This window comes from Copadichromis virginalis, linkage group LG6 (genome assembly GCF_057382275.1).
Source record: "Copadichromis virginalis isolate Kocher_CV1m ecotype Utaka linkage group LG6, C_Virginalis_male_GT1.1, whole genome shotgun sequence".
NCBI lineage: Eukaryota > Metazoa > Chordata > Actinopteri > Cichliformes > Cichlidae > Copadichromis > Copadichromis virginalis.
In genome coordinates, this window is record NC_140623.1 from 35,296,722 (window position 1) to 35,319,424 (window position 22,703).

Below are 22,703 nucleotides of genomic sequence, written 5' to 3' on the forward strand. Positions count from 1 at the left end.
ATTGTACTTGAGTATATTTGATCCAAAAGTCCAGAAAATTTGGAAAGTGTGGAAAATGTGCACCAGTGAAGTCATATTAAATAAGCTGTTTCCTAAGTCTTTAGGAGGTGGCTTACATGATGTCAGGCTAACATTAGGAGGCTGCATTCTGAAGTGGAGCATTTTGGCCATTAGTGTTAATGTCTGGTTAACGGGAAGGCAGGGCAAGCACAGAGCATCATTCTTGTTACCGTTCTTCAATAGAGATTATAATATACAATTCCCTTTCCTTCCAATTAAAAAGCCATATGATAATCAATGACCATTACATTCACATTTTATTGACAATAATCTAAATTATCTCTCTGAGCACGGTTTCTGCCATCTGTACCACTCTATAGTTAATTTGAACACCCAGTTTGCTGACAAAGCTTCTCCTGTTGTTCTCCTCTCCAATGCAGTTCCACACTGATGAACATTCATCAGTGTGGAACTGCAGAATATGTAAATTACACAAGTAGCCCAAACAGTCACAGTGTAGCATCATACACCTTACTCACACTGAGGTAACAGGATTACTATTGCTGTAATACTACTATTGCAAGTTAAACTGAATAATGTGTAGCATGTAAGCTGTGCATGACCTAACACATAATTTCAACATTATATATGTTTAAACAATTACTTTTGAAAACTTTTTTTTTTTTTTACAAACTACCAAACAGATACCTCAGATCTCAAAAACTGCAGTGTTATGAAAACTTTATTTATATGCAATAAATGCAGTGTGAGGGTGGTAAAGCCCATAGGGAACCTGAACTTAATGAAACTAAGTGGGAGCAGTTTAGTCAAACTTAGCATTTCCAGTAGATGAGCACCTGCACAATCCCTGATGTGCACCAGCAGTTGTGGTGAAAGTTGTTCACAGGGGAGAAAAACCCTGACACAGCTTTAAAGGATTAAGGAAGTGGAGCAGAATATCTGAAGACACACAATTAGTAGTGCGGTAACTCTAGCAATGTGGCCTCTAAAACCTAATTTGTCGTGTGTACTTTCTTCTGCAAAGAGTTGGAGTGAAGCCAGACTGGGAGGTGGATTGGGCAGATTGTGGTGGAAGGATGGCAGTTCAAAAGAGATTGTGAGGTGATGAAGGGCAAGAAGTGGAAACGTAAATGTAATTAATTAATTAGTATTACTAAAGTTAGACAAATAAGTTTAATAACACATTATTAATCATTACCAGTTACATTTTTAGTGGAGGATGAGGGAGTTTTAAATACTTCTTAATTCAACCAAATATAGAAATAATATTGTTATAAGCAATGCAGTTAAACTCAACCAGCCTTTTGTCCCCCTGAGAGTGGAGGCAGTTGAAAAATCCATCCATCGGGCCATTTTCTTCTGCTTGTGCAACTGGCCCAGAGCCTATCCCAGCTCAGAGCCACTGAGTAAGCCGTGGAAAACAGCTCATGATTATCATGCATTTTATTGAAAATGAGAAAAACACTGATATTGCAAGGTTGACATTTAAACCTAACATCAATACAAAAAAAGCTCATACAAAACATCCAAACAAAAAAATCTCCAAATGCTCAAACAAAAGGAAAGATAAAGTATGCCGAGCACAAAATGCAATTATTCATCTTTATTAAAGTTGTTTTGGCTAAAATGTTATTCAACAGTTCTGATCAGGATACATTCATATGTAAACATTGGTATGAGGCAAGACATTGGAAAACCTACCCAGTCATTACACTGTGGATCATTCAACAACAAAAAGCAGGACTTGGAGGTAGTCCCTGTCTATGCTGGTTCAAACACATTTAACTTGCAATCAGAAAGTAGTTTGATAAACCGTTCATCTCATCACGGTCAAAGACATAAACATGATAAAGGAGTAGCATTAGGGTGCATTACATCCTGGTCCCTCAGAGAATAATAGCAACATATATTGGCTTTGAAATGCAAAAACAAAAAGACGTCTACCTCCTTCTCGCCATCTTCCTTACATTGGACTCTCTAGTATCTAGGATTATAATGATTGTTTGAGCCAGGGCACTTGTGACAAAATGCATTTGGAAGAGGAAAATCCTATTCTGGGAGCTACATTTCAGTTCACAATTTTCATTAACACATCGGGTTTATCTTTGATAAACTGTCTTCAAATGACATCAGCACAGGAAAAGGGGCATGGATGTAAGTTTTAAACGTAACTACTTTATAATATAACACTGGTACATAACAATATAGGCACCCAGTTCTTTTCCCAAAAATAGGCACGGTGGCCGTTTCTCATGGAAAATCATTACTGAGGCTACCTTAGGCATTGCTATTGCAAACAGGACAAAAATATATAATTTGTAGGGGTGCAACAATACATCGTTATTGAACCGTTCGATACAGTGCTTTCGGTTTGGTACGCATCTGTATCGAACAATACAAAATTTTTTATTTAATGTATCAACTTTTCTTCTGACGATGCTGTCTGTGTTGAGCGCTCAGTGGATCTGGGTTCGACTACTCCGCCTAGGCTGCACTGTTGAGTGCAGATCCACTGAGCGCAGCGCAAGCTAGCAAGACAGAAGCTAATCTCGTTGCAACATGGCAACTGCCTCAATGCTACCCAAAATTAAACCTCCCCCACCTTCATTCAGATCTGGCCTTTGAAACTATTTTGGTTTTCAAGTGAAGCATGACCCTGATGGTAAGCGCGTCATGGACAAAAGTAAAACAGTTTGTCAGATGTGCCACGCAATGCTCAATTGGTGGGAAGTAGTGTGTTAGCGCAGTTAGCTAGTTAATGTGTTGACGCCGTCAAGCCCCATGCATGGGGCGATATGCGGTAACTTGTTAATGAAGATTTGCCGCGTTATGGCGTTAATGTCATTTTAACGAGATTAACAGCACTAGTGGGAACACAACGAATATGACTGCACATTTACTCCGACATCATCCTAGTGCAAAGACAAGTGGAAGCAGACAAAAACAACAAGCACGCATGCTACAAACTTTACCCGAGTCATTTAGACAGCCGTTAGCACATGATTCTCCTTATGGGGACCTGATATGTTTAATATGCTGCTGAGAATATAGCCCAGAAGAAGCGTATAGTATAGCTTTTATTTTGAAAAGAGCCATTTCTCTGTAATAAACTCTCTTTTCCAAAGATGAGTGATTTCTCGATCAGATAGATTTTTTTTATTATTATTTTGTTGTTTCAGCAACATTACATTTAAAAACTGTACTTTTGAGTTAAAATATATATTTATAATTTTAATAAATGATAAATTAAAAAGTCATGAAAATTTCTTTGTGTCGAAAAAATATTGAGTATCGAACCGAACCGAACCGTGAATTTTGTGTATCGTTGCACCCCTAATAATTTGATAAATAACTCTTAGGCAGGACAGAAGAACACTTTCAAACATGGCTCCTTGACACTATTGCACCTTTTCAGTTTGGGTTTCCATGTTGGCTCTAAGTCTGTCAAGCTTTTGTGTCACTTGCAAAGAATGCAAGGTAAAAGGTTGGTCTGCTTTTGCTCATTTCAAGCCAAAACAGTAGAATAATTAAAAGGGAATTTGGTAGGTTTAGGTTTAACATCACATCTGCCCTTTTTCTCAAATGTTTTCAAGGATAATGGGTAATGATAATGAGCTGCAACACAAAAACACAGATGGGTTACTGTATATGATGTCAAAGCTTCTTCGTTAGCCTAGCAGTTAATAGTGTAATACTGTCATATAATAGAGCTGTCATCTCAAGAGATTCCCTTTGACAGTGTTGGAATTTTAGAGTCCTAACATAATTTAGTTTGACTGACAGAGCAGAGAGACTTTTCCATATAAAAGGCATTGCTCTGGGTCCTCATCTTATCTCAGAAAAACTTCTAACCTCACACCAGGGTCTGCTCTGAGGGTGTCTGATATCTCCAATTGATTGCATTCTGGATTAATCCACCGTGGAATGTCAGTTGTAGGAATTAGAGCTCTGCTGTAGCCCTGGGTCTCGTTCTGACACTTCTGCATGGTTTGAAGATCCAACAGGTTCAGTGGACAGTAATTCAGGCCTGGAGGATGAAAGTGTGCGTGAAGAAGCTTCTGCTTCAGTTTGTAACACAGCTGCCCTCTGCTGAGCCCCTGGGCTGATCTTCTGGTCAGTCAGAGGACTGGTCAAGCCCAGGTTGGACAGGGCATCCAGAGTTCCATCTGGATCTACCATCATGTCAATTACTGTCAGTTTGGAGCAGAGAAAAACAGTCCCACTTAATACATCATAAGACTTCCCGTGGTGTAGACTGCAGTAACACTGCAGAATACAATACAACAATACAATATTTCACGCTTTTCTTCCAAAAACTAAAGAGAAGCATAGGTAGAGCCATACCCATCAGTTGTCTTTCCACCCTCTTCAAGTCTTGAATGATGGTTGAAATTTCCTGTTAAGAGAATGTGATATAAAAATGAAAGCTGGTCTCAGGCCTGATTAAGTAAGTGAAGGCTCTTACAGCAAATAAATCAACTCGATTAATCTTTTCATTGCCTCAGGAAAAAGTTTGGAGCCGAGCCCTTTACACTCAGTAATGCTTTACGAGCCCTTTAACTTGTGTCGTGGACACACATATCTCTTTTCAGAGGTTCACATGAGGCCAGACAGTGTTACAGTCAGAATTTATGATCCTGTGCTGGAGAGAGGTAAAAGTGTGTAGAGGTGAAGTTGTAAGTCTTTTTTTTTCTCCAAACAGTCTAATCACATTTGGTGCCTAAATACTGAAATTAATTTGAAGTTGTTGATTTCATTCTCCAAACAGCTATAGCACTGTGAGCACTCACTATGATTGCTTAGAATAAGTAATCAGAAAATGGTAAGGAATGACTGGATTGAAAATAGTGTTCAATTAATTCAAGCCAAGAAAAGGCTAAAAGATTACTTCTATAAATGTGTACTTATGGAATATACTGTGACTGTGGACTTCTTTTTTAAAATTTGGTTGAATTAAACTGTGCCAAAATAACCCCAATAAGGAAAGATGAGTTTGCGGTTGGTTATCTATCGGCTCACATTCCAGAAGCTTCAATACATTAAATGTAGAGTCTCCATAAAAGAAAGACAGAATCTGATCACAATCTTGTTACACACTGTATCTGTTTTTCTCCATTGCAATCCATCCTTTTAAAATATTTCACGGTGAACAAGCGCTGTACTGACTGATGGACCAAAATGCTACACTAATATTGTAATTTCTACACCAGTGCTGCCTATTTGGCTATAAATATCACAGTCCTGTCTGTTTCACAAGCCTTCAGCAGATTCATCACCTTGTTTGAGCTCTTGAGCAGTAAGGAGTCATGCTCTGCTTGCAGTTTGGTCTCAATCTCATCCCATTTTCGTTCTTTATCCTTGAAGAGGATCCTGCAAAGCCAGGTTGTTACAAAAATAGGATAAAAGTGAAATACATAAAACATGTTTAATATAGATTAAGTGACTGCTTAAATTATTTCATTCAGATGCCATCAGCACATTGTAGCATTGAAAAAAATCTGCCTTTGAATTGTCATTCTAATGAGAAAAATATGTAACTGGGTGGCGGAGTAAGCCTGTGTGATGTGTCATTCAAACTGTGTCACCTGCTATTTCCAACAAAAAACACAGACAAGAATCTGTACACACACAGACAATATTTGTATCATGCAATCCCTCTTTAGTGTGTGCATTGAATATATAAATAACCACAACAACACGTGAAAATCAATTTTTGTTTAGCGTGGTCAAACAATACTTGCCTGATTTTGCAGGTTGTTCTGTCAACAGATTGGCGTATCCTGGTTGACAGCTGAGTCACAGAAGCTAGCAGCAAATTGTCTGGGACCGCCTGAAAGACAGTAAAAAAATATCATCTGAATCTACCAGTTATAAATTACTGGCAAAAAGTGATTAATTTACACGGTAAAATGTAAACAACCTGTACTATTGCTACATTTAGTTAATTTAAGTACATCATTTTTTTCATTAGCTTTACCACTGCTTTTAGGTTTACATTGGCCTATTTTTTTATTAGTCCTTTATTTATCCAGGTAAAAAATCTCATTGAGATTAAAAATCTCATTTCCAAGAGAGACCTGGCATCATGGCAACAAAAGTCACATACCAATTAAGGGATGACTGTAACTAGCATGTATCGAGCTCCCTCTAGTGTCAAACAGTGGTACAGACTGACATGAACGTCTTGCTATTTTTGCTCTTAACATAACTCTAAACTTGCTGTGTTTGCTGCTCCACATACTTTCACTTTCTAATGCAGAGAAGCACATCAAATTCAAAATCTAGATTAGCAGTATGGTACATAGCAGGCCATATATTGAGGAGAACATTATATTTAAAATTGAAGCAAGGCCTTACATCATCTCTATTCCATGTCTGTCGCCGAATGGACCTGGAGCTCTGTCCGCTAGACCTACGAGATCGAAGCTCCACAGACTGCCCATTGGTTCCCAGAATGCTATTATGCTGTGTGGAGGAGCCGCCGAGGTCCAAACTGTCATCAAACACACGCTCCTCCAACTGAAACGGAAATAAAATATATTGAAAATTGATATTCTTTCCTCAGATCCAATTTTTTTGTCCATGTTATGTAATCAAACTTAAGAATTAAGAATCTGTATTCTATTAGCATTAGGATTGCTATAAATGTTATTGAATAAACTGAATCCTTATATTTTGTATGCTATAATTAGTTTAAGATGCAACAACTATACCAGAGCTCCAGGGTCGGTCGCTGCAGGGCTCACTGAGTCAATCTCCCCTGCCACATCATGAATCTCTCTGGCTAGCATGGCCAGGTCTTTTGCAAGATCTTGACTTATCCTGTGGAGCAAACATAAGTATGATGTTATTTTGTTGTGTTATTTTGTGATATTTATTTAAAACAAAATAACAGCTGTAAAATAAGATCCAATAAAAAGAACTGCAACCCTAAGCTAAAAAAAAAGAAGCAATAAAGAGGCACATGCCCTAAAGCAGGAAAAATGTGTTAGAATACTGCTATCTGACTCATTCATCCACTCATATACACAGGAGTACTTCTCACCTACGTACCTGGCTATTTCCTCGCTGTGTGCTGTCCAATCTCTCATATACTCATCCTGTTCCCTAGAGTGCTGCTTCACGGTAGCTAGGCCTGCAGGATTTGGGGTTGCTGGAGCTGAACCTCCAAGCTGGGCTACTCGAGTAGACGGGAATAGCCGTGTGTGCCCCTGCTTGGATATGTGACGATTTGAGCCATACTCATCCTCTGAGGTGGAAGCATACTCCACTGGTACACGGCGCCACCGAGTTCCAGCTGAGGAAAGAATGGCAGTGAAGCTTAGATGAAGCTTAAGATGCCAGATGAATTCTTCTTTAAGTAGATAATTGCAGGTAACTGTACAATCTTTTGGCAGTCAAAGCATAATTAGGAACATTTAAAAAAAATGTGTACACACTTACATGCAGGTGTGGCATGTGATGAGGTTCCTTTACTCTTGTCAGGTAGCTTGGAGGCACTGTTAGCTCTTGCTCTGGGTCCAGGCATTGAAGTCATATTGGACCCTCTCAATCCTTGCCTGATGCCATAATCACCTGCACCGCGGGCCCCCAGACCTCTACTCCTTGTCACAGTGGCCTCTGAGTCACTCTGGGCAGACGGGGAGCCCACTCTTGGCCTCCTTGGCTGTGCCAGAGCTTCTATTCTGGACATGCCTCTTTTTGCCATCCCTGTCTTGGATGTGGAACTAGCAGTGGAGGCCTCAGAGGCCACAGACATCCGGTCTAGGTCAGCAGGTTCAGTGTCTGAGGAATCCCCCAGCCGGGCTCGCCGCAACAGTGATGCCCTGGTAGGCCTGGGCTTGGGGACACTGGTGGCTTTACTGGCGGAAGCAGAGGCAGGAGCTTGACTGATCTTAGCCCGGCTAGACTTAGTGCTGGCTCCAACTGTTGTGCTCCCTGTCTGACCTCTAGCATGTGAGTTTTTGGAGTCTTTCGTGGAGGTGGGCTGTGAGTCTGATAAGAGAGAATTGGAGTTGACATCATCATCAGTGAGATCCAGGGAAGTCCAAGGACGGTTTGGCTGTGAAGGACCAGAAGTTCTATTCTTGACCCTCTTGTCCTGGGTCTCCCTACCACCAGCAGGACCCTTGCCAGATGAGCAAACTACAGTTTTTTCTTTCTGCTGTCCTGCTAGAGTTCGGCGTTTCTGGACTACTTTCCTTGCTCCATCAGCTTGGCTTACTGTACTTGTCGTGTCAACATCTGACTCTGGTGACATGGATCCTTCAATGGACTGACTTGGGGGATCGCCTTGGTCTGACACAGTGGTTTCTAGAAAGGCTGCTACAGCCTCTGAGTCTTTCTGCAGTGTGGCGCTGTCGATGCCAGGCTCTCTAGATTGAGTTTTGCCTGTGAGACCATCAATACGTGGTATGAGCTCTATAGGGACGTTGGAACTTGGTTTCTCCACAGTGAAGCTCTCCTGTCTCAATAGGGGTTTCCCACTACTTTCCCTGGCTTTCTCCTCTTCTTTTTTCCTCCTCCGTACTTCCTCCATTCTTTTTTCCCCGCTGGTCATGGGACGAGGTGGGAGCTTTGTCAACACACCTGACTGACTTGACCTCCCACCACCACTATCCTGCGACTTGGCTGGTGACGAACGACTAGGGCTGCCACTGTGACTGCCCACACCTCCTGTGCACTGGCCGGGTCGAGTCTTTCCTCTGCCCACCTTTTCCTCCTGGTTTTCTTTCTCCTGTAGCTCTGTGTCCTGTTTCTCCCCCATATCTGCACGTAGGCCTGAGCCTGGGGTCCTCCTTCCTAGGCCGAGATCCTCACCAGGCAGCTGGGGTAGGGTTCTCCTCTTGCGCTCTGTGTACCCAGTAGAGGCAAAGGAGGCTGAGTGGCTGGATTCACTTATATCAGCTGAAAAGAAAGAAAATATTTGATCAGAATGTGCATTAAACATACATATATACATATATAGTGGATTATATACTGGTAGAATCAGTGCACTGTTAGAGGTGTTTGCCAGATTTTTAATTTAATAGTTGGCTATAATAAAGATCCTTAATAGAAAGTCCCAATAAAAATTTGTTCAATTATTTTTGCAACTTGAAGCAACGAGAAGCTAAAACATAAAATTCAGATACAGTGGAACCCCGACTTACGAAATTAATTCGTTCCCGAGGGTCTTTCGTAAGTCAAAAATGTTCGTAAGTCAAAGCACCCATCGCGCCTTTTGAGTGAACGATAGGCTATAGGCTAATTGCTAACTGCAACAACAATACGTCGTTCAAGTGGAACAGCGAAGCGCAAGTACGAAAGCCAAGGGGGTTGTCATATGATACGGAAGGCATTGTGGGCATTCTGGGCTCAGCCAATCAGAGCCAGTGGATTTCGTTACACGGGTATTTTGCCGTAACACGGGCAGAAATATTGCCGTTACGTGCCTTCGTAACTTGAATTTTTTTGTTAAATGGGGTATTCGTAAGTTGGTGTTCCACTGTAGTTAGTCAGAAAGGTTATTTTCTTTAAAAAACAAAAAAGCTGCAATTTCAGACCTTTGACTGAAAGTGGCACACGTTAAGAAACTATTTTGTCTTCCACTTGTAAAATATTGCGATACTTCAATATTTTAACATGAAACCTCTGGCTTCACTGTGGTCACGTGACTCTATTGTGCCAAATGCAAATAATTACAGTCTGCTGTATGTTAGTGAAATAATCAGGAATAAATCTTCCTCTTGGATATGAAAAGTTGCTTGCCTAATGCCTATTTGGTGAAATGTGACCAGCAGCCTGGCAGCTATGTTAGCTAACCTGAAGTAGGCATCATACTCTTTCTGACACATGCCATTTTAGCTTCTGTGCATTTAAGGAGACCACCTAAGCTAACTTTCTTCTGAGTGGCTGCTGTGTGCCTAAGATGGCCACTCTATTTGTTGTCCACAGTCTGAAGAGTAGAAACTACATAAAGAGAGTGATAAGTTGTCATTGGTTGGCTATATTGCACAAACCAATTAAGAAGAAGGCCTGCAAGCATTCATATCCTTGACAAATTAATTTAACTTTTATCTCATCTGGATTACTCTTTGCATTGTAATTATCCACCACTGTAACAGTATACCATAGCTATTACAGAAAAATGACAAGCCTAATGTGACAGACTGCTGTATAACTGAATTATGAGTAAATTTGTGACACCTGTCTACTTATGCTGCTTTTACAACGTGTTTATCATTTAACCCCAGTGTGTGATTGGACCCTGTGGACTTTGTTTAGCAAACGTTTACATACTGAAGCATGAACAAAATGCTGAAATTAATTTAATAAATATTAAAGGAATCCTTTTTTGAGATTTAGTAAACCTAAACTTAATACCTCTGTCCTCCGTGACCAAGATGTGGCTTTCGCCTCCTGACCCTTCAGGGTCAGTCCTAATATGACTGGCAGCTAGAGTAGCCCACTGTGACACCCAGCGTGGACCACCCACCATCAACTCTTCAGACAAGACCTAAACAAGCAAACGTGGAAATAAAACAAAAACATGTCAATAACTGGAAACAGATGTTGCTTTAGTCAGTCAGAAGACAGCTTATTGAGTATAACTTCGAAGAACGCTGTTACACCTCTGTCTCCATGCGTCCGGGTTTTCCTCGGTCTCCAGTGCCAGACCTTTGGGAGGCGAGTCTTTCTCTCTGGTCAGCACTCCCCACCCTGGACCCAGACTCCTGGTCCACACCAAACACCTAACATATACACAAGTAAGAAAACATATTATGATCAGGAGATTAGATGATAAACTATAAAAAAGAGTTATAACTTTAACGTTTTTACCTTGTCAATCAGTTTCCTAGCCTCTTCTTCTTCATGATCTCCATTCTCCAGCTCGATGGTATAAGTCCCTCTATCACTATAATCATCTCCATGATGATAGCACTCGTCGCGCCCGCTCTGTTGATGGGGTGCTGAGCCACGTCTCCTCTCTGCTACTTTGGATGTTGAAGGTTTACGACGACGTGCAGGACTGTCTTCCTCTGCAAAGAGACCCTCTGGTACGTTTGCACGACCCTCTCTGATCTTCATCCCCGTGCTTCCCCAGAGTCCCCATGAGCGCTCTTCTAGCGCTGCATCCCTGCGCTGTTCACCCAGTGCATTTTCTGAATCACTCTGAGTGCCATCCTCATGTTTACTTCCTGGATAGTGAGGTAATAGATCAAAATGTTGCATAAGAGTGATAAAGTAAGTATCGCGTGTAATACTGTACACTATACCAAACTCTATATCATATAAACACACCTTTAAGACTCCGCAGTTGTACAGGCACATCGCTTTTCACGCTTTCGCCATCATCCTCTGCAACCGTTTCTTTTAGAGCCAATGGTAACTCATTCTGAGCAAGCCAGTCAGCAACTTTGACTTCTGCTGCGACCATGGCTGTCTGAAGAGGACTCAGCTCCTCCCCAACAGCCCTTTTAGGGCGTGGCCTGGTCTCTGGTCCTACCTTCGCAACCCTGTCTTTGACAGTCACTTTACCTGAGGCCCCAGGATCAAACTCAATGGTGAAGGAGGCGTGGCCATGGGCAGGCTCTGCTGCAGCAGAAGCACCACCCTCTTGTTCTCTTGAGATGGATTCACTGCTGACTTTACTTCCTGAGGGATCCTTTGCATCCTTTGTTGGGATCTCGAAGTAGCTAGGCTCCTGATTAGAGGCTGTTTGCAGGGTACACTTTGGGATCTCCTCACTTTTCTTAGATTCTGGCACAATTAATACAAAGATATTTGTCTGGCACCATAAAGTTTACAGAATATTTGTAATATTTCCAAAAAAGTAAACTGATAATGAGCAATAATTGTTGGTACCTGCTTCAACTTTTTCTCGTTTCCGGTCTGAACTCTTGTCCTCTGACTTTCCTGGATGCTGGTCTTCAGTGTCTCCATCTCCCCACCAGGCAGGCTGGCCATACAGGGGGGTGCCCCTGTGCAGCACTGTGACATCCCCTGCCAAAACAGTACATTTCTTTATATATAGGAATGCACATATGTATTAATTGAGGCTTAGAGACCCTAAATAGGCTTCAGGTAAAGGTCATTGTAATGCAACATCCCCAATATTACAGCATATAATTTGCCATCTATATTTAGGCCCTTGATTCAGTTAAATTCTATTTATATAGTGTCAAATCACAACAGTTTCCCAAGGTGCTTTTTATTGTAAGGTAACAACCCTGCAACCCTCTGTGATCATTGACTTTAGTTGTTTTTCATGGTCTTTCAGGCCTTGGGGTGTTGCTGGGTGGACCACTGCATTCCTTTGTTTTCAGAATGCACCAGATTGTTTATTTTGACACCGTAAGATTTTGTGTCTACATCTCTTTGGATCATACTAAGAGTTCCCGAAAATGGATACCAAATGCAAGTTCAACATTTGGAATTAGCTGTCTTTTATCTGTCTAATTTGTCATTAAATAATAACAGAAAAGACTTCATCTGAACCTGTGAAAACAGGGAAATATATTTCACACATCTTGACTGTCTGACTTTGAATCCTCTGTGGCATTATACAGAAGCTAAATTACCAAACGTCTGCCACTGTCCTAGAGTACGGCTGCTATAGTTTGTAGTCCTAAAATCTATTTAAGAACTACCTCTAAAAATTCTTTCATTATCAGTTTATGTATCTGGGAATATTTTATCGATTCAAGGTATTAGATTTACTATATTATATGTGTCCAGTGTCCTTTAACTTTCAATGCTCAGACTTACCTGTTGCCTTGTCCTCTGACCTGTTGGCCTCACTTGGCTTGGCAGTGGCTCCCTCACACACCTGTGCAGCTGCTGCCTCAGGTGGTTTGACTTGAGATTTGGATGATTCTGCCTCTGGGAGTTTCTTCTGGTTCAACTGAAGTTGGCTGCTAAACTTTTCATGCTGACAAATTAGACAACAGAAACAAGGGGAATTAGCCAAAGACAAAGGTTACACAATACTGTCAAAATAATTACGATGTATATCTTGTCTAGATTTTTTCTTGCTTTTTAATCTTCCAGATAGCAGTATGGCATACTGATCGTATGCCATACTGTTCGCATATATTTTGAATGATAATGTGCTATGTTCCTCTAGCTCATGAATAAGAAATCTGCATTATTTTTTTTTCTGCAGCTACCTGGGCAGTTTTTGTTGATGAAACAGCAAATTCATCAATCTTGAAAAGTCATTTTGCCCACTTCAGCAGAACTCTTTGATCTATTCTCTACAATATTGCTCCTAACTGATGAAAAAGTACAAGATCTTTGCACCTATCCTGTTTCAAACACAACTATTTACACCGTCTTCAAACATATGAATATTGTTCTTCTGTGTAGCGTGTCATCTAACCTTGAGGGCCTCCTCAGGAATATGCATCTCTCCTCGAACCACAGTAAACAGGTTGGTATGTGAGACAAGTTAAGGTAAAAGATGACGAGCCCTTTGCAGGGATGAGAAACCTGCACTGATAGCCTTATCTATTATGCAGTAGGCAGAGTGCAATGAGAATTCACAGGCTATTCAAGAACCGATAAAGTTACAGTGCACCCCATGTTCACTGACCTTGTACTGCGTGCTACTGGGTTTGACAGATAACACAAGAATACATTCAAAGGATATCATATCCAAACCTCAATTTGTCATCAATTTTCAGCGTGACATAGATTTGCTCCTGTATTCTGACATCGTTGACAAATGTCTGGGAACAAACAAAGAAACAATGTGGTTATGAACAACATATGAGGACTTTGTACAAAAGTGAGATTATTTAGAGTCTCCTGAAATCTCAGTACTGCTTGCATAACAATGATGCTGTCCATAACACACAAACCAACTGCCAATTTTGTACCAGACCTTTAGTCACAATCCTAACCAGATCTAACACAAAAAAGCTTATTTCATGTTGAATTTAAGCATGGAAACATCTGTACACACATAAAAATGTTTGTACTCTGCCACTTTTTTCATCCATCTGTCTTAAAGCTCTTACCCAAATTAGGATCATGGGTGTGACCCTGAACATAGACAAACACACACACACCCACGGTCAATTTAGAATCACTAATTAGGATAAAATTTATGTCTTTGGGTTATGGGAAGAAACCAGAGCACTTGGAGGAAACCCACAGATTCACAGGAAGCACAAGAAGAACATGCAAGCTCCACAAAGAAAGGCCCCAGCCGACTAAGAGGTTTGAACCAGGAGCAGTGAAGTGACAGCGCTAGCCGCTGCACCATCAAGCTGCCTGTCATAAGCTATGTATAATATTTGCACTACCAAAAATGACGTCTTTCAGTTTATTTAGGGTTGGAAAATAATTTAAATCCAAAGAAAAAACCAAATTATGTTAGAACAGGTTCACGACTACTTTTGTAAGCAGTAAATTGCTGAAGCAGTTAAGGGGCACTCTGGCAATTTAGTACTCAAAGTAATGCATTTCCTTGAATACTGAGGGCTTAAGAGAAACTAATAAAAAATTTGTAAAAACGGAAGCAGTAGAAGATGAGAAAGCCACGGCCCGAAAAAGAATAAATAAGAATAAATAAGGTATACTTTCAGGGAAATGTTTGATATTTAATTTTGGGACACACTGATGTAGATTTTATTGCATTAAAAAACATTAGGCAGGGGTTGCTTTAAGACACATACACATAAATTTAAAAAAATTCACTCACCCCATTTAAGCTGCCCAGGTCCTTAACTTTGTGTTCATCCGTATTTGGCTCATAGTTGATGACAGCATGCTGTTTGTCCACACTACGGGACTAAACCATACAAGATCCAGTCAATCACTATAATCCTCACTAATCTCAGTGCTTCAGATAAAAATCCAGTCAGAGTAAGAATGACAGCTCAGATCATATGTCGGGTGGATTCACAGTACAGTACCTGCAGCATAAGCTCACAGTCATCCCTCCCTACAAAGATCATCTCTCGGGGGAGACGATGGCGTGTCCCCCCACCACTCACCAGGAACCAGGAAGTCAGACTCATCTCTGCCTGACAAGTTCACATGTGCCCCTTAATGCATCCTGCTGAAAACAAGAACAGTGTTAGACTGCAGTTTATAGCTATAAATCTATTAATGAGACCATTAAATATTTATCCTTCGATCAATGAAAAAATATACTCTTACACTGTAAACAGGAGTGGGTGAGTCATGCTGTTTCATATAATTACATAAAGCAAAAATTATTTCAGCATTTGTGCGTGTGCTTGTGTGTCATATGCACAGTAGCTATTTCGGTTATCACCCGAGGACATTGGCAAGCTTATCAGTCCATGTAGTGCAGCTAACAACAAGAAATTTAAAAAAAAATGTAAGTTCCAAAAATAAAGAGACAGCTTACAGTATTTCAGGCATTCTTCTAAACTCCCAAAGTGAGTCGCTCAGCAGGATTGTCCTGTCATCAGCTTCACAACGCACTCCACTGAAAAAGGAGGAAGAATAGTTAGATACTGTGCAAAAAGAGAGTGCATGTGAGGGTGACAGGGAGATGGGGCTTAGAAAGAAAGAGATAATAAAACATGTAATATGACAGCTAATTCAATCAGATCCAGAAACTCTGAGCCAAACAGAAGACAGGCATATACACCGACCACAGGAAGTCAAGGAAACAGAGAAAATACAGACGTAAATAGAATATCCACTTCTCTGCTCCCCATGATTCTCTCATATGATTTCCAGGCAGTTGTCAGGATTCCCATGCACACAAAACAGCACAACAGCGCTTTTCACTGACACAAACACCCCGTCCCCTCTCTGCATTATTAGTAGGCAGGCCTGCTGACTCATGCTCCGAGAGAGTCATAGGTGAATTAGTAAGATTTAATTACGCACACGTTGTCATATGTGAGGCTCCTTTTTGTACGTCAGCTCAAGCCCAATGGGACAGCCCCCAACCTCCCAATAGAGAACTACGTGGTCCATCCTTTCAGTAGGCTGGCTCCTAGTGGCCCAGATTTTCTCTTTAGACGCTTGATCACACACACGGCTTCACCCACTCTGATATGAATCTCCTCTGCAAATGACCACACATCAACTGAGGCTGCAAGCGGCAGCAGCTGATGAGTTAGAGTCGGCCAATGACTGAGCCTGAAAATTAGCTCGGTTAGGCCATGTCTCAGTCCAGCGTTCATCGTGGAGCCATTTAAGAATGATAGCAAAGACCAGCTAATAATAAGCAAAAAGTATCATCTAATTTCATCCCAATATCGCGCAGATTGTAGGATAAACACAAGACTGGCCACAATGAGTCTAACATTTATTAGCGACATGTCATCTGAAGCGTGCATTAATCTGTCACGTTCAGTACATCCCTTTACGCACACCTTTTAAGCCAAACACAGGCTAATTTAGACAGATATCTGTTATCACGTGCTTTAAAGCCAACCAAATCATGTTTAGGATGCTGCCTGCTGATATCCCACGATCGACCATTATGGGCGACGTATAGGTCTGTCGCACAAACAGCGAAGCTCATTTCACTGTCTTCATCCTTATATCAGAGGAAGCAACCAAAGGCATCAGCGCAGGCCTGTTAGGGAAATAAAACAATGGCAAAATGTCTCTCACCAGGTGCTCTATGGGCAAACAGCATCCGATGAGTAGAAGGTTATGAACAGCGATGCTGCTGCTGCTCCTGCAACCCCTCTGCCCAGCCTAGGTCCTTCAACACTGCTGTGTCTTGGCCTCAAGGTGGCGCAATGCGCTCATGTAGGAAAAGATGAGGTTATGTAATATAGACAGCGAACCATGAGTGGCCCATATTAGGTGGATGATGGATCATTTATTTTGGGCAGTGACTCGATAATTAAATTGAGTTGGCATATAAATTACAGTCGTAAGACTGGAAACGCTGAAAGTATAATAATAGGAAATTAAATGCATGCATTGTATATAAATGATACGATTTGATTATATTTGCATTGAAACTTTTTAAAATTACAATGTAGCTGCTATGTTAGTATTTCAATGTTTTAGATTAAGCGCTAGAGTGAGTAATCTACTGGTTTCCAGCTCCGTATAATTATGTTAGGACACAGCTTATGATAGTCTATTAAAGGTCAGTCTTGTGTTGAACCACTAGATGGAGCCAAAGTACTGTGCTGTGATTTCGATGCCGACGTAAATTCAATTGTTGAGCCTGATTAGGAAGCTAGTATATAATCAACAAAATAAAAGCAAACCATTTTTAAAAGTATGGGTGCTGTTAAGGTCCTCCGGCTTTATTTGCGTTAAGTTAGAGAAGGGGCTTTTATGCGATTCTAATAAACTTTATTCATCATGAAACCAAAATAAATGAAAAAAGAATTGCCCAGCATCTTTTCGGCTGTTCTGTAACTGCATAACGACATACGAAAGTCAGGTGAGAGAGTATAGGGTATAAACCTGCCCATCAGGCCACCCTAATCCACTTGACACACACTGTTTTTGTTGGACATGCCCCCTATAGGTTCCATTAGTCATGAATTACTAGCTTTGTTTAAAAGCAAGCGCACTTGACTGTACACGTTAATCCAATCTGATCACTGGAAAACTTGGAAAAAATTAAAATCCCACATTGGCTTCAGCCATAATGAATGGGCCCAATATTTAAATGCAACAGCTGAATGAATGAAGCTGAGACTTAAGTTTTATCGGTGAGTTATAAAATTCCATTAGGTCTGGAATGCATAATATTACTTTATTTATTTATTTATTTATTTATTTATTTTGTTTTTGTTGTTGTTGTTGTTGTTGTTAAGTATTTCAGAATGCTTTACTGAAATGTTGCTTACCTGTAACATAAATTAGACCTTTGGAGTGGATAAGAGTTAAATCCACGTTTCTCTTCAGTTTTGGAATACAGGCTCAGGTGCATTACACAAGCTGACAGATTACAAATTGTTTTGTAAATCAAAGCACGTTACACTCTAACTCTAATATCTTTTTTCCCTTTCTTTATCTTTTACACGTCCACCATCGAAACAAAACGAGTACATTATATCTAAATATATTCTTATATTTAAGTATATTATATAAAACTATTTATGAATCTCATTTCACATTATTTTAATTGCAGGTAGTTAACTTTAGGTTTCCCTGTATACAAGGCAAAAGCCCAGAGAGAATGGCCGGTCTATCACCACTTCTCAAGAAAGCAAACAAATTAAACAAATTCAGCAACAACAACAAAAAACAGAGTTTAGTTCATCCTGTCGGAGAATAACATTTCAATTACTTTAGCTCAAGAAGGCCGACTGAAATAAAAACACTTTATTCAGTGTTAATGACATTTCCAGTCTGCACTGTAAATTTGCATAAAGACTGCATATTCATAGTGGCTTGAAAAAAACCCCCCAACAACAACTAATAAACACGAGTGCAAGAGCTGGGTTTATCCACCACTACATCCTTGTTACATACGCTCTTTGGTTCACGCGCTTTTTACTGCTTTCCTTGTAAAACAGTGTCTCTCTTTCTCTCCCTCGCTCTCCCTCTTAGCCCAGCCCCCTTGATCCCCTTCGTCCATTGGTGTCTTCGGGGTCTCCCTTTTTTCTCTTCTCTTCCATAGGTAGTCCATAATGAGTGTCCATTGGCTTTTATTATGACTTGTCCCCCTCCCACTGGCCGCCTTCGCCCTGCCCATGTTTTGTATGTCTCAGTTCGTCCAGCGCCTGACGTTCAAGTTCGCAGAACGTCACGTCCGCACTTGAACTTGCAGCGCAGGGGGCTTCACTATACCCCCATCACTCTCTCTTTGCAAAAAAGTCATGAAGAGCTCCGCACAGCCCGCACCGCACTACTCCTCACCCTCTGTATGATCAGCAGCTCATTGCTTTTTTTTTTCCCTTGTTGGCTGTCAGACGCATCAATGAAGATATTTCATTTGGAGTTTACCTTGTAGGAAAGGATTTCCCAATGTGAACTCAGCTGAAAATCCGTCACTAAACCAACATGTCTCGCCGCAAGCAGGGCAAACCCCAGCACTTGAGCAAACGGGAGTTTTCGCGTAAGTGGAGATACATTGCATTTCGACTTAATTTCATTGGTTTTTCCTCTCGGTGACCCATCTTTTTCTGTATACGGCAACTTTCTTTTAATACTTAGGATACGTCCACCGCTGTCCTGACTAAAATGACAAATCGCAAACATATCCAAGACTACAGGTTATCTTTATAATCATCACGAGGTCTTCTATAGGAAGTTTTGGAGCAGCGTGACAGGGAAGCTCAACTTGTGTTGGTTAACGCGTTGTATAACACAGCCTTCAAGGTTTCTTTCGCCATTAAAGGGCATGCATGAGCTTTATGGCCAGAGACCTTTGCCTATCTGAAGGCGGCACAGAGTTACAACTGCTGCCATTCACTTAAGTTTCCATGTGCACCTTTTGAAGCCACAGCACTACTACAGTGCAGGTCCTTTTTAACTGTAAAAATGCATTTACAAAGGTCCTAGTTGGTTTGGACACAGGGAAGTGGTGTTTACACACACACACACACACACACACAGACACACACACACACTTGTCCGAAGCGCAAAGACCTCGTGTGCGTTACCTACAAGGAATGCAGTTTCTTTGCAACAATTTTTTCACCGCTGGCGTTTAAACACGGCATATCCAATCCATTTGTATCCATAAATTGCATAAATACGCAGAAATCTCCGTGCGCGACACTGTTTTGAGATGAAGGAAGAGAAAAGAAGGACAGTTGTTTTACGCGCGTGTAAAACTGCAGGGCATTGATTTTGATTGAATGTCACATTCTTCGCACAGTTTAGACCAATTGTTGTTTGCCGAAGAATTATTTCGCTCCATTCGTCGGTTAAGAGCTTTATCAGTATATTGCTTTATCAATGCACTCTTCGCGCGTCAGTAAATGCGGAGACGTTTCCAGACTAGATAGGCTGTTTAAGTGTAAGTTAGAGATCGAAATGAACAACCTGTGCTTTTCTTTTATCTTTATTCTTGTATATATTTCTGCATGCTCTTCTTATTGCCGCTGAAACAAATTATGCTCTGGCAACATTTATTCTAAAGCTGTCAGATGGGTTGCCAGTGGGGGGCGCAATTTGATTGTAGTCCTACAGGCCACTCGTGAACTTGAACTTGATCCACTTTATCCTGTCCTGCTTGACCAAGCTCATGCACAGGATCGGTTCAGCAGCAGTAGGTTATTACATATTTTATGTTCTCTTGAATGTATTCATATTTTTTCTAAAGGTACACTAAAGGTACAATATTCCCCACATTCAAAGAGGATCCAGAAATAAAGTGTTTACAAAGAAACAGTTACAGACCTTAAATTATGAAGAAAAAATGACCAAAGAGTATAAATATGCTTTTGTTTAATGACATGAAGATTTTGCTTTTGACCAGTATAATTCTGTTATTGGTTATGACCCAAATCTGTTTAATTTACTTTGGAATATTAATTGTTTTTTTTTTAATTATTGCAAAATAAATAAGACTGCATGAAAACACTGCAAAATTCTGTTCTAGTGCTAATTGTCAGCTTTTGTGTTGCAAAAAGGCACCATTAGAAATTTAAGTAGGCACTTCCTTTTAATTTTTGCATTTATTTTAAAATGAAAATAATCCCTTTGGTGTTTTCAACGAGGGACTGTAGAATACAATGAATGATCTGCCGGTATTACAGGGAGTCATAATACTCTAAAACAGTAAAAAAAGACCTAATGATTTTTCTGATAGTGGAAGAGACCTGCTGCTGTAACCCAGTGGGAAACCTTCGCCTAAACTACTTTAAATTCTAGCACAGTGTGATATCAGGAAAAAAAAACACATTATATTTTAGCTTTCAAAGTTATTCACATCACTCTTGCTTGACATCAGAATGAGATTATTTGGTTTGAAGAAAATCTTTCCACCTAAACCAATCTCATACACCTTGTATGTGTCCATGGCATAAGCTGGTTAAGATAAGTAAAATAGGGGTGAATTCCCTCATCTTTAATGCAACTCAACATACAAGTAACAGGGCCTATCTTGCATAGTCCCTCACCACCTTCTCATCTGACCTGATATAGAATTAAAGCTTGAACCGGCGGCAAGAATTCATCACATCTTATCTCAACATCCCAGTCGGGGCGCCAAGTGTCGTTTACCATGTGGCTAGATGACTTCTTTTAAAATGCTCTCTCTGCTCACTCTCTCTCTCTCTCTCTTTCTCTCGCTCTACTTCAGGGACCTACTCCACATCCAACCCCTCAATGTCTAACCTTGGTTCACGAGATCCCAGCACTTTTAACGAAATGGGGTCCAATCATCTTGAACTCAAATTAGAATCTATTTTTTGATTCTCAGAGGTGTTAGGTTCATTAAAAAAGCGAGATTGGCAGCACAATAAAGAGGGTCAAGCAACTTAATCGTTTGACTGCTGCCTGCGAGCTGAACATGTCAGTCCTTATCGAAGCTGTCTGTGTGCTCTTTCTTCCTTTCTGCCTTCTTTCTTTCCTAAAAATCCCATCTGCACATATACTCCTCGGCCTTATTCCTTTACAAGAAAATATAATAACAGTGTATGTAAACTCAGAAAAATATCAATTCTCGCTTCACTACATGTCACAACTGTCTTTCTTCTTTTCCTTATCCAGCTGAGCCGCTCTCAGGTGTTTTACCAGAAGAAGACTCTCAGGACTCCCCCAGCCTGGGAGTGGCTCAGGGCGAGCCCCTAAAAGGGGACCAGGACCTGCTGACCTGCGGCCAGTGCCACTCTCGCTTCCCCTTAGCTGACATCCTGCTTTTCATTGAACACAAACGGAGGCAGTGCCACGGTAGCCTCTGTGTGGACAAACCTCTGGACAGGCCACCATCCTCCCCACTCGCCTCTCCTCTTTCCACATCCTCATCACACTCGCGGACCCAACATCAGCACCAAAGGAGGGTGCGTCAACCTGTCGAGGTGGCTGTTCAGGTGTCACCGCAGGATGAGGATTGTTTATCTGCACCCTTGCAAGGAATAATCCCTAAGCAGGAGAATATGACAGGTAAACACACTGGAAGCTTAACATGGCTGCCATGCAAGAGTAAACAGATGAGCAGGAGAAATTTGCATTCAAGTGTGAATAGAGTCTTGAAGCTCTAGATTTTGTGGAGTGGGTCACACTTTTGATGTTCATAGGCAGTTTATCACAGAAGACAACAAATACTCGCTGAAATTTCCCTTCTAGTAGTGAGGATGTGTCCAATCAACGTAACCTGACGGCGAAATGTCTGCTGCTACATTTAGGAGTTGCGAATTTCCCTCAGTAGAGTCATGAATACACATGAAGATTAATAAGGATATTGATAAAAGGCACCGAAAAAGACGCATGGAGACAGACAAAGAAACAGATTATAAAAAGACAGAGAAAGAAGAGATCAGTTTCTTTTGGTTTGTTGCTGCATCACAGATGTGCTCAGATCCTTTGGACTTCACATTCTCTCTCATGTGGTCGCGAGAGATGTATCTCTATCCCTGCCTGGCTTATTACACTGCCATATCTCTTGTACCCTCAAATATGCGCCTGCTGAAGCTCACTGTGATTCTAAAATTAAAGAGATAGGAAAGAATGTAATTACGTTGATCTGTCAAGGAAGAACTGTTTATTTGAGGAACACTACAGCCACTAATTGTCAGTGTTTTTCTTGATTTGAGTAATTAAGGACTTCTTAAGGCAGCTAG

The 22,703-nt window shown here is 40.8% G+C and overlaps 2 protein-coding genes across 2 annotated transcripts in view; one reads left to right on the forward strand and one right to left on the reverse strand.

The window, feature by feature from the left end:
• Positions 1 to 1,446: 1,446 nt before the first annotated feature.
• Positions 1,447 to 16,705, reverse strand: cep170ab (centrosomal protein 170Ab). The gene is made up of 20 exons (XM_085460170.1): positions 16,612 to 16,705; positions 15,386 to 15,466; positions 14,925 to 15,067; positions 14,711 to 14,800; positions 13,655 to 13,733; positions 13,385 to 13,443; positions 12,772 to 12,934; positions 11,869 to 12,006; positions 11,305 to 11,763; positions 10,843 to 11,201; positions 10,635 to 10,754; positions 10,387 to 10,519; positions 7,465 to 8,928; positions 7,075 to 7,318; positions 6,735 to 6,843; positions 6,379 to 6,540; positions 5,763 to 5,851; positions 5,298 to 5,391; positions 4,366 to 4,417; positions 1,447 to 4,211 (listed from the first exon to the last, which is right to left on the reverse strand). Exons 3-20 carry the CDS (start codon positions 15,027 to 15,029, stop codon positions 3,949 to 3,951), a joined length of 4,182 nt encoding a protein of 1,393 aa, XP_085316296.1. The 5' UTR covers positions 15,030 to 15,067; positions 15,386 to 15,466; positions 16,612 to 16,705; the 3' UTR covers positions 1,447 to 3,948.
• Positions 16,706 to 18,678: 1,973 nt separating this feature from the next.
• The window catches only part of LOC146708334 (BCL11 transcription factor A-like), a 32,963-nt gene continuing 28,938 nt past the window's right edge, over positions 18,679 to 22,703 (forward strand). Inside the window, exons 1-2 of the mRNA XM_085460171.1 lie at positions 18,679 to 19,030; positions 21,634 to 22,026. Coding sequence (XP_085316297.1) covers positions 18,976 to 19,030; positions 21,634 to 22,026 — 448 coding nt within the window. The 5' untranslated portion in view covers positions 18,679 to 18,975. The remainder of the gene's footprint in view (positions 19,031 to 21,633; positions 22,027 to 22,703) is intronic.